Consider the following 12,993-nt stretch of genomic DNA (forward strand, 5'->3'; position numbering starts at 1 on the left):
TCACTTAATTAGGTTGGAAAAATAACCATGAAACTTTTTAAAAGGCATGTATGATGTGGGGGACAGTTTGTGCCCTTACCTCGGTCACTGGTTCTAGCAGGACTCGGAAAGTGGGTCCCAGCTCATTCTTCTAGGAGTTCCCAAGACGAGCATTTCATGTATTCATGTCCTAACGGAATGCAGCTCCCGTTCTTCTGAATTTCTGTCAGGGTTTCTTCCCGGAAACAAGCCTGAATCTGGAACAACAAACCATCGCCTGCATCGAATGAGGTGATGTTGTGGGACTCCGCAATCCATGAGACCTTTAGTAAAATATGTCTTGTTCAAATACTGTCCGGGAAGGGGAGGAATGAAACACGGGAACAGCCCAGAAAACGCAAGGGCCTGTGCAGCTCAGCAACCAGCCTGCCCAGGGAAGCCACCCAGCGCCCACTCAGCACTCAGTACAATAAGACAAATTCTCTCTGGCGACTCAGGAGATGCCAAGTTGCTACAAAGCTCCCAAGATCTCCCCTGGGGCGGGCGGCACAACCTGCTGGAAATGCAGCTCTGCTCTCTGTACTGAGGCAGCGGCAGAGGCCCTGAGTACTCTGGGAGCAATCAAAGACCTTCCTGCTCTCAGGTGTCCTGGGTCAGAAAAGCCCATGGTGCGCCTTCTGCCTGGGCCGAGGAACCCGCCTCTCTGGGTCTGTGGTGCTCGAGCTCTCTCTGTTGGCCATCATGGGCATTTTTGCAATGTGGAAGGCCCTGGTTGCTCAGCTGAGACACTGAAGGTGCCTGGGCAACTAAACCTGTTCTCCACAGTGGGAAAGGTTTTAATGACAGGGCCTGGGACACAAAGAAATCTTTTCCTTCTCCTTTCTTGTGAGTGAAGAATGAAACCGAATTTATTAACGTAATGACATCATTTGTAATGTTTTAAGCAATGTTCACAGAAAAATAGACCGCGAATTTACACTTGCTGAGCAAGTGGTAATTGTGTTTACCACCAAAATACTTAGGTTAGATAAAGAATGAACACTTTTGAGAGAGAGACTGGCGTCAGCTATGGAATGAATGAGTCCTAGGGATACAAGGGACAGCCAATGGAATGGAGTCAATCCTGTAATACGGTTGCATGCTTTCACAGGATAGCTACACTTGTGCTTAAGTACAATATAATATATAGACATATGGAATGACTACAATGTATGCCTAAAACTCATACAACAAATGTGTGAACAATATTTCAACTAAAAATAGACATCCTTTACACTATTTTTAATTTCTCCTTCTTTGCCAATAAACTATCATTCCTGGGGCGCTTGGGTGGCTTAGTCGGCTAAGCGTCCGACTTTGACGCAAGTCGTGATCTTGCAGTCCATGAGTTTGAGCCCCGTGTCAGGCTCTGTCCTGAGAGCTCAGAGCCTCGAGCCTGCCTCAGATTCAGTATCTCCCACTCTCTCCCCCCTCCCCAGCTCGGGCTCTCTCAAAAAAAGAAAAAAAGAAACATTAAAAATGAAAAATCATTCCTAATTTGGAACCTGTGAAATTCCATTTATACCAGATTCTCTAACATCACCATCTTGATGTGGAGAGCTTATCTGAAAAGTCACTAATAATATCTTTGATGACACATATGTGACAAGGTCAGAATGAAACTTACAGGGAGCTATGAATCAGTTGTGAATTTACAGTATGTATCCTTGGCTAATATTTCCAATGAAATGTGCTTTAGGGACACGGATGGATGAAATAATGTCCACCAGTCATATAGGTAAATATCCTGTAGGACCATTATGCCTACAATTACTAATTGCCATCTCTTCAGCATTAAAAGAAATCTGGGACAAGAAAATGTTTTTGAATTTGATGTAAGAGAAGACTAGAGTGTTTTACAGTGTTCACCTACCTTCTGGAATCCTCAGATTAGTTGTGGACAGGAGGATAGCAACCCACGATTTGGGTGCACACCGCTAGTCCCAGAGGGAGGATATGGACCTTAGTGTCAATTTTTTTAAATCAATATCAGCAGTCCACCTCTGCCAGGTACAGACTTCAGGACCTGGGGACAACATGATGCCTGATGCCTGGGTTCAGAACTTGAGGAAGGCCAGCTAGTGGGGGAGAGGGGAAATCCAACAGGGCCTGGGGCAGTGAGAGAGATGGCCCGGGACACCTCCCCACAGGGCAGACTTGGAGTATACCTGCCAAAGAGCAGCACAATCTCCCTCAAGACATCCCTCTCCATGACAGAACATGAGGCTGAGCCTCACAATTCCAGAAGAAATGAGGGATACCCATCTGTTCAATTCCAACGGCTTCTGCAGAGCTTGGACCCAGGGATGTTGGAGTCTTGGGGTCATGGAACTCTGGTGCCCATGATACAAGCCCTTTCTGCCCCAGCACTCAGAGCCACCTCATACATCCCCTCTCCCCTGATGCATCTAACGCCATCCACATACCTCGAGCAGCTGTCGACCTTCCTCTTTGTACTTCCTCTTTGTCACTGTTTCTCTCTAACCACATCTCTCTATGTTTCTTCCTTTCACTCTTTAGGGAGTGGTGTAACATATGGTGCTAACCTTTATTCTTATACATGTGAATATCCAATTTTCCCAGCACCAGTTATTCAAGAGACTATTCTTCTCCACTGTGTATTTTTGACTCCCTTGTCAAATACTAGTTGACCGTGCATGCATGGGTTTAGACTGGGCTCTCAGTTTCCGTTCTGTTGTCTTATGTGTGTGCTTATGCCAGTGACATAACTGACTTCTTTGTCTTAGAATGAAACTTGAAATCAACAAGTGTGATGCCTCCTATTTTGTCCTTTCTTGCATTGGCTACTTAGGGTCTTTTTGTGGTTCCAAATACATTTGAGGAAATGTGTTTCTAATTGCATAAAAATTGCATCGGAGTCTCGATAGAGATAGCACTGAATCTCTAGAGGGCTTTGAGTAGTATGGACATTGTATCTGTATTAATTCCTCCTTCAGATGTACATGGGGTGGCTTTTCACTGACTGGTGTGTTCTGTTTCTTCCATGCAAATTGAATTTCTTCCATTTCTGCACACAGGTTTACTGTTTTCTGTAGAGATCTTTCACCTCCTTGGCTAAATTTATTCCAATAAATTTTATTGTTTTTGATACTATTGTAAACGTATGGCCAACTAATCTTTGACAAAGCAGGAAAGATTATCCAATGGAAAAAAGACAGTCTCTTTAACAAATGGTGCTGGGAGAACTGGACAGCAACATGCAGAAGATTGAAACTAGACCACTTTCTCACACCATTCACAAAAATAAACTCAAAATGGATAAAGGATCTGACTGTGAGACAGGAAACCATCCAAACCCTAGAGGAGAAAGCAGGAAAAGACCTCTCTGACCTCAGCCGTAGCAATTTCTTACTTGACACATCCCCAAAGGCAAGGGAATTAAAAGCAAAAATGAACTACTGGGACCTTATGAAGATAAAAAGCTTCTGCACAGCAAAGGAAACAACCAACAAAACTAAAAGGCAACCAACAGAACGGGAAAAGATATTTGCAAATGACATATCGGACAAAGGGCTAGTATCCAAAATCTATAAAAAGCTCACCAAACTCCACACTCAAAAAACAAGTAATCCAGTGAAGAAATGGGCAGAAACCATGAATAGACACTTCTCTAAAGAAGACATCCGGGTGGCCAACAGGCACATGAAAAGATGCTCAACGTCGCTCCTCATCAGGGAAATACAAATCAAAACCACATTCAGATATCACCTCACGCCAGTCAGAGTGGCCAAAATGAACAAATCAGGAGACTATAGACGCTGGCGAGGATGTGGAGAAACGGGAACACTCTTGACCTCTTGGTGGGAATACAAATTGGTGCAACCACTCTGGAAAACAGTGTGGAGGTCCTCAAAAAATTAAAAATAGACCTACCCTATGACCCAGCAATAGCACTGTTAGGAATTGACCCAAGGGATACAGGAGTACTGATGCATAGGGGCACTTGTACCCCAATGTTTATAGCAGCACTCTCAACAATAGCCAAATTATGGAAAGAACCTAAATGTCCATCAACTGACGAATGGATAAAGAAATTGTGGTTTATATACACAATGGAGTACTACGTGGCAATGAGAAAGAATGAAATATGGCCCTTTGTAGCAACAGGGATGGAACTGGAGAGTGTGATGCTAAGTGAAATAAGCCATACAGAGAAAGACAGATACCATATGGTTTCACACTTATGTAGATCCTGAGAAACTTAACAGAAACCCATGGGGGAGGGGAAGGAAAAAAAAAGAGGTTAGAGTGGGAGAGAGCCAAAGCATAAGAGACTCTTAAAAACTGAGAACAAACTAAGGGTTGATGGGGGGGTGGGAGTTAGGGGAGGGTGAGTGATGGGTACTGAGGAGGGCACATTATGGGATGAGCATTGGGTGTTGTACGGAAACCAATTTGACAATAATCTTCATATATTAAAAAAAATAAAATTAAATCTATTTATTTATTTTAGTTTAAATTTATGTATGCATTTCTTGTTTATATTTTCAAGTTTTTATTTAAATTCCAATTGGTTAACATACAGTGTATGTTAATTTCAGGTATAGAATGTAATCATCCATCAATTACATACAACAGCCAGTGATCCTCACTGCTAGCGCCCTCCATAGCCCATCACCCATTTAACCCATGCCCCTGTCCACCTCACTTATAGTAACCCTCCATTTGTTATTTATAGTTAAGAGTCTGGTTTCTGGTTGATTTTTATTTCATTCAATTATGTGAGGGGTCACATTTATTGATTTGCATTTCTGAAACATCCTGCCTTTACAGGGAAAAAACGCTTCATCACGGTCAATGATCCTTTTCATGTGATCCTGAATTTGGTTTGCCTGAACATTATTGGGAATTATTCATCTATATTCATCATGGGGATACTGGCCTATAGATTTCTGTTCAGCTAGTATCCTTTCTGGCTTCCTACCAGGGTAATTCCAGTCTCATGAAATGAGTTTGGTGGTGTTCATTCCTTTTGAATCAGTGAGAGGACTGCTGTTAGTTCTTCTACAAACGTTTGGTTACATTCACCAATGAATCCACCTGGTCCTGGGGTTTTCTTCCTTGGCAGAACTTCGATTACTGATTCAATTTACTTACATTGGTTATCTTCTTGTATTGATACAGTCTTCCTTTAATGGGTCTGTGCAAACCTTCTATATCTTCCTGATACAATCTTGGTAGGTTGTGTGTTTCTAAGAACCTATCCATTCAGACAAGTCCCATGGCTGAAGGTGCACCCCTTGCCTGAAGATGCTCCCTGTGCCTGAGGCCACTCCCTGTTCCTGAACCACGACCCATGCCTGATAGAGCTCCACATGCCTGTAGGCAAGCCCACTGCCTGAAAGCAAGCCCCTTGACTGAAGCAGTGCCCCATGCATAATGCCGCTCCCTGTTCCTGAAGGCATGCCTCTTGCCTGAAACAGCTCCAGGTGCCTGTACTCAGGCCCCTTGCCTGCAGGCTAGGCCCGTGCCTGAAGGAAAGCCCGGTGCCTGAAGCCTTGCCACAAGCATGAAGCCCCACCCAGTGCCTGCAGGCATGCCCCATGCCTGAAGGCTTGCACCAAGCCTTAATTCTCACCCTGTGCCTGAAGTCTAGTCCCCTGCATGAAGACAGAGTCATGTCCAGGGCCTGAGGGCATGCCCAGTGACTGAAGTCAGTCACCCCCAATGACTGAAGTCACTCCCAGTGACGGAAGTCCCTCGCGAATTCACACACAATGACGGAAGACCCTCTCGAAGTCACCTCCACTGACGGAACACTCCCGAACTCACTCCCAGTGACTGAAGTCAAAGTCACTCCCAGAGCCTAAAGTCGGCAATCCCAGTGACTGAAGGAACAGGAGGGTAAGGACAGAGAGAGAGGGAGACACAAAATTCCAAGCAGCCTCCAGGCTCTGTGGTCTCAGCACAGAAACTCCTGGGGAAGGACAGAGACAGAGGGAGACACACAATCCCATGCAGCCTCCAGGTCTGTGCTCAAACCAGAGACCTCGGGGGGAAAAACAGAGAGGGAGACACAGAATCCCAAGCAGCCCATCCAGGCTCCAGTGCCAGTGGAACTGGGGCACAGGAGGCCCCAGTGACCGCGGCAGTGGAGCCTCCAGTGACCTCAGTGACCACAGCACTGGAGCCTCCAGGGACAACAGTGCCCACGGCACTGCACTTTCCAGTGAACCCAGTGTCCACAGCATTTCAGCCTCCAGTGAACCCAGAACCCATGGCACTGAACCCTCTACTGAAACCAGTGCTCGTGGCACTGCACCCTCCAGTGAACCCAGTGACCACGGCACTGCACTTGCCAGTGAACCCAGTGTCCACAGCACTGGAGCCTCCAGTGAACCCAGTTCCCGTGAAAGTGCAGCATGCAGTGAACTCAGTTCCCAGAGCACTGCAGCCTCCATTGAACCCTGAGCCCGCGGCACTGCACACTCCAGTGAACCCAGTGCCTGGGGCAATGCACCTTGCAGTGAACCCAGTTCCGACTTCACTGCAGCCTCCAGTGATCTCAGTGCCCGCGGCACTGCAGCCTCCAGGGAGCACAGTACTGCGGCACTGCAGCCTTCAGTGAACCCAGTGCCCGCGGCACTGAAGCCTGCAGTGAACCCATTGCCCACAGCAATGAAGGATCCAGTTAACCTACTTCCCGCAGCACTGCAGCCCCCCGTGAACCCATTGCATGCCGCACTGAAGCCTGCACTGAATCCAGTGCCCGAGGCACAGCAGCCTGCAGTGAACCCAGTGCCCGTGGCACTGTAGCCTCCAGTGAACCCAAAGACCGCAGCACTGCACGCTCTACTGAACCCAGGGCCCGTGGCACTGCACCATCCAGGGAAAAAAGTATCCGCGGCACTGCATCCTGCAGTGAACCCAGTGCCTGGGGCACTGCAGCCTGCAGTGAACCCAGTTCCCACTGCATCGCAGCCTCCAGTGAATCCAGTGCCAACGGCACTGCAGCCTCCAGTGAATACAGTGTCCATGGCACTGCAGCCTCCAATAAACCCAGACCCCGCGACAGTGCACCCTCCAGTGAAGCCAGTGCAGCGGCACTGCAACCTCCAGTGAACCAAGTGCCTGTGGTACTGCAGTCTGGAGTGAACTGTCAGCCCACTGCAGGGCAGCCTCCAGTGCACGAGTGCCTGCAGCACTGCACCCTCCAGTGAACCCAGTTCCCGCGGTAAATCAGATTCTAGGGAACCCAGTGCCTGTGTCACTGCAACCTCCAGTGAACCCAGTGCCCGCGGCACCGCATCCTCTAATGAACCCAGGGCCCGCGGCACTGCAGCCTGCAGTGAACCCAGAGCCCGCGGCACTGCACCATCCAGTGAATCCAGTTCTGGGTGCACTGCACCCTCCAGTTAACTCAGTGGCTGCAGCACTGCAGCCTCCAGTGAACCCAGTGCCCGTGGCACTGCACCCTCCAGTGAACCCAGTGTCCACGGCACTGCAGCCTCCAGTGAACCAGGTTCCCAAGGCAGTGCAGCATGCATTTGAGAGGCCTGAGAAAACTGAAACTTAAAAGCTAAAGTTACGGGAAACTGAAACCTAACCAAGCCTAACCAGCTTGTTCCGCTTCTGTACAATTGCTTGACGTGCCCGTGTATTCCTGATCAATCATTGTTGCTTGGCACGCCCGTGTATTCCTGATCAATCATTGAGATACCCGTACCCCCGGTTGTGGTCTGATCTAAAGGCAGGAACCAATGGAATACTGCTAAGTGTCCAACTTTAAACATCAACCAATCGCAGCTCTGTAACTGAAAAATCCCTGATTTCCCCATGACTTGTTTGTACCTGTCTATAAAAGGGGTGTAAAAACCTCTCTCGGGGCCTCTTAGCGTCACTGGCAATGAGTGCGCAGAGGTCCAGGCTCGAACCTGCAATAAATGACCCTTGCTGCTTAGCTTGACTCTGGACTCTGGTGGTTCGATTTTGGGATGTCTTAGACTCTGGGCGTTTCACAGTGAACTCAGTGCCCACAGCACTGCAGCCTCCATTGAACCCTGAGCCCGTGGCACTGCACACTCCAGTGAACGCTGTGCCCGTGGAACTGCAACCTGCAGTGAACCCAGTGCCAACAGCTACAGCCTCCAGTGAACCCAGGGCCCGCCACACTGCAGCCTCCAGTGAACCCAGTGCCAATGGCACTGCAGTCTCCAGTGAACCCAGTGCCCGCGGCACAGCAGCCTCCAGTGAACACAGTGTCCGCGGCACTGCAGCCTCCAGTGAAGCCACTGCCTGCAGCACTACAGCCTCCAGTTATCCCTGTGACCGGTGCACTGCAGCATGTAGTGAACCCACTGCCTGCGGACTGCACCCTCCAGTGAACCCAGTTCCCACTGCACTGCAGCTTCCAGTGAACCCAGGCCCACGGCACTGCACCCTCGACTGAATCCAGTGCCCGTGGCACAGCACCCTGCAGTGACCAAAGTGCCCGCAGCACTGCATCCTGCAGTGCACGCAGTGCACAGGGCACTGCAGCCTGTAGTGAACCCAGTGCCTGCGGCACTGAAGCCTGCAGTGAACGCAGAGCCCACGGCACTGTAGGCTCCAGTGAACACAGTGCTCGCGGCACTGCACCCTCGACTGAACCCAGAGCCCGTGGCACAGCACCCTGCAGTGAAGCCAGAGCCTGTGGCACTGCACCCTCCAGTGAACCCTTGTGCCTTTGGCACTGCACCATGTAGTGAACCCAGTGCCCGCGGCACTTCACCCTCCGATAAGGCAGTGACCGAGGCACTGCACCCACCAGTTAACACAGTGCCCTAGGCACTGCATCCTCCTGTGTACACCGTGCCCGGGGCATTGAACCCTCCAGTGAACCCAGGGTGCGTGTCACTGCAGCCTCATGTGAACCCACTGCCTACGGCACTGCAGCCTGTAGTGAACCCAGTGCCCGAGGCACTGCAGCCTGTATTGAACCCAGTGCCCGCCGCACTGCATCCTCCAGTGAACCCTGTGTCCACGGCACTGCACTCTCCAGTGAACCCAGTTCCCACTGCACTGCAGCCTCCATGGAATTCAGTGCCTGCGGCACTGCAGCCTACAGTGAACAAAGTGCCAGTGGCACTGCATCCTCCAGTGAACCCAGTGCCCTCGGCACTGCAGCCACCTGTGAACCAAGATCCTGCATCACTGCACCCTCCAGTGAAGCCAATGCTGGGTGCACTGAACCCGCCAGTTAACACAGCACCCACAGCACTGCATCAACCTTTGAACCCAGTGGCAGCGGCACTGCATGTGCTACTGAACCCAGTGCCTGAGGCACTGCACCCTCCAGTGAAAAAAGTGTCCGCAGCACTGCATCCTGCTGTGAACACTGTGCTGGGGCACTGCATCCTGCAGTGAACCCAGTTCCCACTGCACTGCAGCCTCCAGTGAACCAACTGCCCACAGCACTGCACCCTCCAGTGAAGGCAGTGCCTGCCACACTGCACCCTCCAGTGAATCCAGTGCCCGCAGTACTGCAGCAGAGCCCGTGGCACAGCACCCTGCAGTGAAGCCAGAGCCTGTGGCACTGCACCCTCCAGTGAACCCTTGTGCCTTTGGCACTGCACCATGTAGTGAACCCAGTGCCCGCGGCACTTCACCCTCCGATAAGGCAGTGACCGAGGCACTGCACCCACCAGTTAACACAGTGCCCTAGGCACTGCATCCTCCTGTGTACACCGTGCCCGGGGCATTGAACCCTCCAGTGAACCCAGGGTGCGTGTCACTGCAGCCTCATGTGAACCCACTGCCTACGGCACTGCAGCCTGTAGTGAACCCAGTGCCCGAGGCACTGCAGCCTGTATTGAACCCAGTGCCCGCCGCACTGCAAAGATCCGGTGGCACTGCAGGCACCAGTGAACACAGTTCCCGCGGCACTGAAGCCTGCAGTGAAGACAGTGCCAGCGACACTGCACCATCCAGTGAACACAGTGCCAGTGGCACTGCATCCTGCAGTGAACCCAGTGCCCACGGCAATGCAGCCTCAAATAAACCCAGTGCAGGCAGAACGGCAGTTTGCAGTGAACCCAGTACCTGCGGCACTGCAGTCTGCAGTGAACCCAGTGCCCGAGGCACTGCAGCCTCCAGTGAACCCAGTTCCCACTGCACTGCAGCCTCCAGTGAACCCACTGCACGCGGCACTGCAGCTTCCAGTGAACACTGCACCTTTAGTGAACGCAGTGCCTGAGGCACTTCACCCCCAGTGAACCAAGTGCCATAAGCACTGCAGCTTCCAGTGAACCCAGTTCCTCTGGCACTGCAGTGTGCCGTGAACCCAGTGCCCACAGCACTGCAGCCTCTAGTGAACAAAGTGCCCGCAGCCATGTAACCTGCAGTTAACCTAGAGCCCGCAGCACTGCACACTCCAGTGAACCCAGTACCCGTGGCACTGCAGGCTGCTGTGAACCCACTGCCTGTGGATCTGCAGCCTCTAGTGAACCCACTGCCCACAACACTGCACCCTCCAGTGAACCAAGTGCCCATGGCACTGCACCCTCCAGTGACCCCAGTGCCCATGGCACTGCAGCCAGCCTTGAACCCAGTGCCCGCGGCACTACAGCCTCAAGTGAACCCAGTGTCCGTGGCACTGAGGCCTCCAGTGAAGCCAATGCCCAACACACTGCATACTCCAGTGACCCCAGTGCCCGCATCACTTAAGCTTCCATCATCTCAGTGACTGGTGCACTGCAGCCTGCAGTGAACCCAGTGCCCGCGGTACTGCAGCCCCCAGTGAACCCAGTGCCTGCAGCAGTGCAGCCTCCAGTGAAGCCTGACCGCCAGGCCCTGCACCCTCCAGTGAACCCAGTGCCTGTGGCACTGCAGCCTCCAATGCAGCCAGTCCTGAGTGCACTGCACCCTCCTGTTAACGCAGTGACCGCAGCACTGCACCATCCAGTGAACCAGTTCCCGCCGCACTGCAGCCTGCAGGGAACCCAGTCTGGAGGCACTGCAGCCTCCAGTGAACCCAGTGCAGGCGGCATGGCAGTTTGCAGTGAACCCTGTGCTCGCGGCATGCAGCCTGCAGTGAACCCCATGTCCGCAGCACTGCAGCATGCAGTGAATCCAGTGCCCACAGCACTGCAGCCTCCAGTGAACCCACTGCCCGCGACACTGCTCTCTCCAGTGAACACAGTGCCCGTGGCACTGCAGTCTGCAGTGAAACCAGAGCCCGAGGCAATGCAGCCCCCAGTGAACCCAGTGCCCGCAGCACTGCAGCCTCCAGTGAACCCTGACCCCGCGGCACTGCACCCTCCAATGAACCCACTGCCCGAGGCACTGCACCCGCCACTGAACCCAGTTCCCATGGCAATGCAGCCTGTTGTAAACCCACTGCCTGCGGCCCTGAACCCTCCAGTTACCCCAGTGCCCACGGCACTGCAGTCTGCAGTGACCCCAGTGCCCACGGCACTGCAGACTCAAGTGAACCCAGTGTCTGCGGCACTGCAGCCTCCCGTGAAGCCCGTGCCCGACACACTGCATCCTCCAGTGACCCCAGTGCCCGCAGCACTGCAGCTTCCACCCATCTCAGTGACCGGTGCACTGAACCCTCCAGTGAACCCAGTGTCCGCAGTACTGCATCCCCCAGTGAACCCAGTGCCCACAGCACTGCAGCCACCAGTGAAGCCTGACCGCCGGGCCAGCACCCTCCAGTGAACCCAGTGCCCACGGTACTGTAGCTTCCAGTGCAGCTAGTCCTGAGTGCACTTCACCCTCCCGTTAATGCAGTGACCGCAGCAATGCACCATACAGTGAACCCAGTTCCTGCCGCATGGCAGCCTGCAGGGAACCTAGTCACGGGGAGTGCCGTGAGCCATGGTAAGGGACTCAGGACCTGGAGGCCCTGGGCTGCGAGCCCCAGGCCTGGAGGCCCGGGGCTCACAGCCCAGGGGCTGCTTGGGATTCTGTGTCTCGCATCCCTCGGACCTATCCCGGGAGTTTCTGAGCTCAGACCACAGTGTCTGGAGGCTGTTTGGGATTCTCGCTTGTGTCTCACTTGGGATTTTGTACACGCTGCACAGCCCCTGGAGGGGCTGCTTGGGATTCTGTGTCTTGCATCCCTCAGACATATCCCGGGGTTTCTGAGCTGAGACCATAGGGTCTGGAGGATTTTTGGGATTCTCGCTTGTGTCTCGCTTGGGATTTTGTGCTCACTGCACAGCCCCTGGAGGGGCTGCTTGGGATTCTGTGTCTGCCATTCCTTGGACCTTCCCCGGGAGTTTCTAGGCTTCGACCCCAGGGTCTGGAGGCTGTTTGGGATTCTATGACACCTTTCTCTCAGATACAGGGAGCAGCTTCAGGCACACAGAGCGTTTTGAGGCACGGGGCTCACCTTCAACCATGGGGCTTGTCTTCAGGCACTTGGAGCAACTTCAGGTACAGGGAGATGCTTCATGCACAGGGCACGACTTCAGGCAAGGGGAGCCTCTGTGTTCTTCAGGCACAGGGTGCGCAATCAGGCACTGTGCTCGTCATCAGGCACAGGGCGCCCTCAGGCAAGGGGTGCGCAGTCAGGCATGGGGCAAGTCTTCAGGGAGTGCTTGTGCCCTTGAGTCAAGGGGAGCGCCTTGAGGCATGAGGCTTGCCTTCAGGCACTGGGAGCTTTTTCAGGCATGGGGTGCAGCTTCAGGATGGGGAGCTCCTGTGCCATTCAGGAAAGGGAAGTACATGTGTCTTTCAATGAGGGGTGCCCCATCATGCACAGGGAACTCAAGGAGACAGAGAGACTACCCTCAGACATGGCGTGCATCCTCAGAGTGTGCCTGTGCATTTCAGGCACGGGAAGTGCTGTGAGCCATGGGAAGTGACTCAGGACCTGGAGGCCCTGGGCTCGCAGCCCAGCACCTGGAGGCCCTGGGCTCCCAGCGCAGCGCCTGGGGGCCCTGGGCTGCGAGCCCAGTGCATGGAGGGCCTGGGCTGTGAACCCTGCGCCTAGTGGCGCTGGCCTGAGAGCCCAGCGACAGGAGGCCC

The 12,993-nt window shown here is 52.9% G+C and overlaps 1 protein-coding gene across 1 annotated transcript; it reads left to right on the forward strand.

Annotated features, from left to right (window-relative positions):
• The first annotated feature begins 7,294 nt into the window (after nucleotides 1-7,294).
• Nucleotides 7,295-11,679, forward strand: LOC128312990 (uncharacterized). The gene is made up of 9 exons (XM_053209162.1): nucleotides 7,295-7,376; nucleotides 7,983-8,195; nucleotides 8,387-8,579; nucleotides 8,724-8,796; nucleotides 8,881-9,380; nucleotides 9,481-9,673; nucleotides 9,758-9,998; nucleotides 10,685-11,346; nucleotides 11,440-11,679. Exons 1-9 carry the CDS (start codon nucleotides 7,295-7,297, stop codon nucleotides 11,677-11,679), a joined length of 2,397 nt encoding a protein of 798 aa, XP_053065137.1.
• The last annotated feature ends 1,314 nt before the right edge of the window (nucleotides 11,680-12,993 follow it).

The sequence above is a fragment of the Acinonyx jubatus genome, chromosome E4 (genome assembly GCF_027475565.1).
Source record: "Acinonyx jubatus isolate Ajub_Pintada_27869175 chromosome E4, VMU_Ajub_asm_v1.0, whole genome shotgun sequence".
In the NCBI taxonomy this organism is placed as follows: Eukaryota; Metazoa; Chordata; class Mammalia; order Carnivora; family Felidae; genus Acinonyx; species Acinonyx jubatus.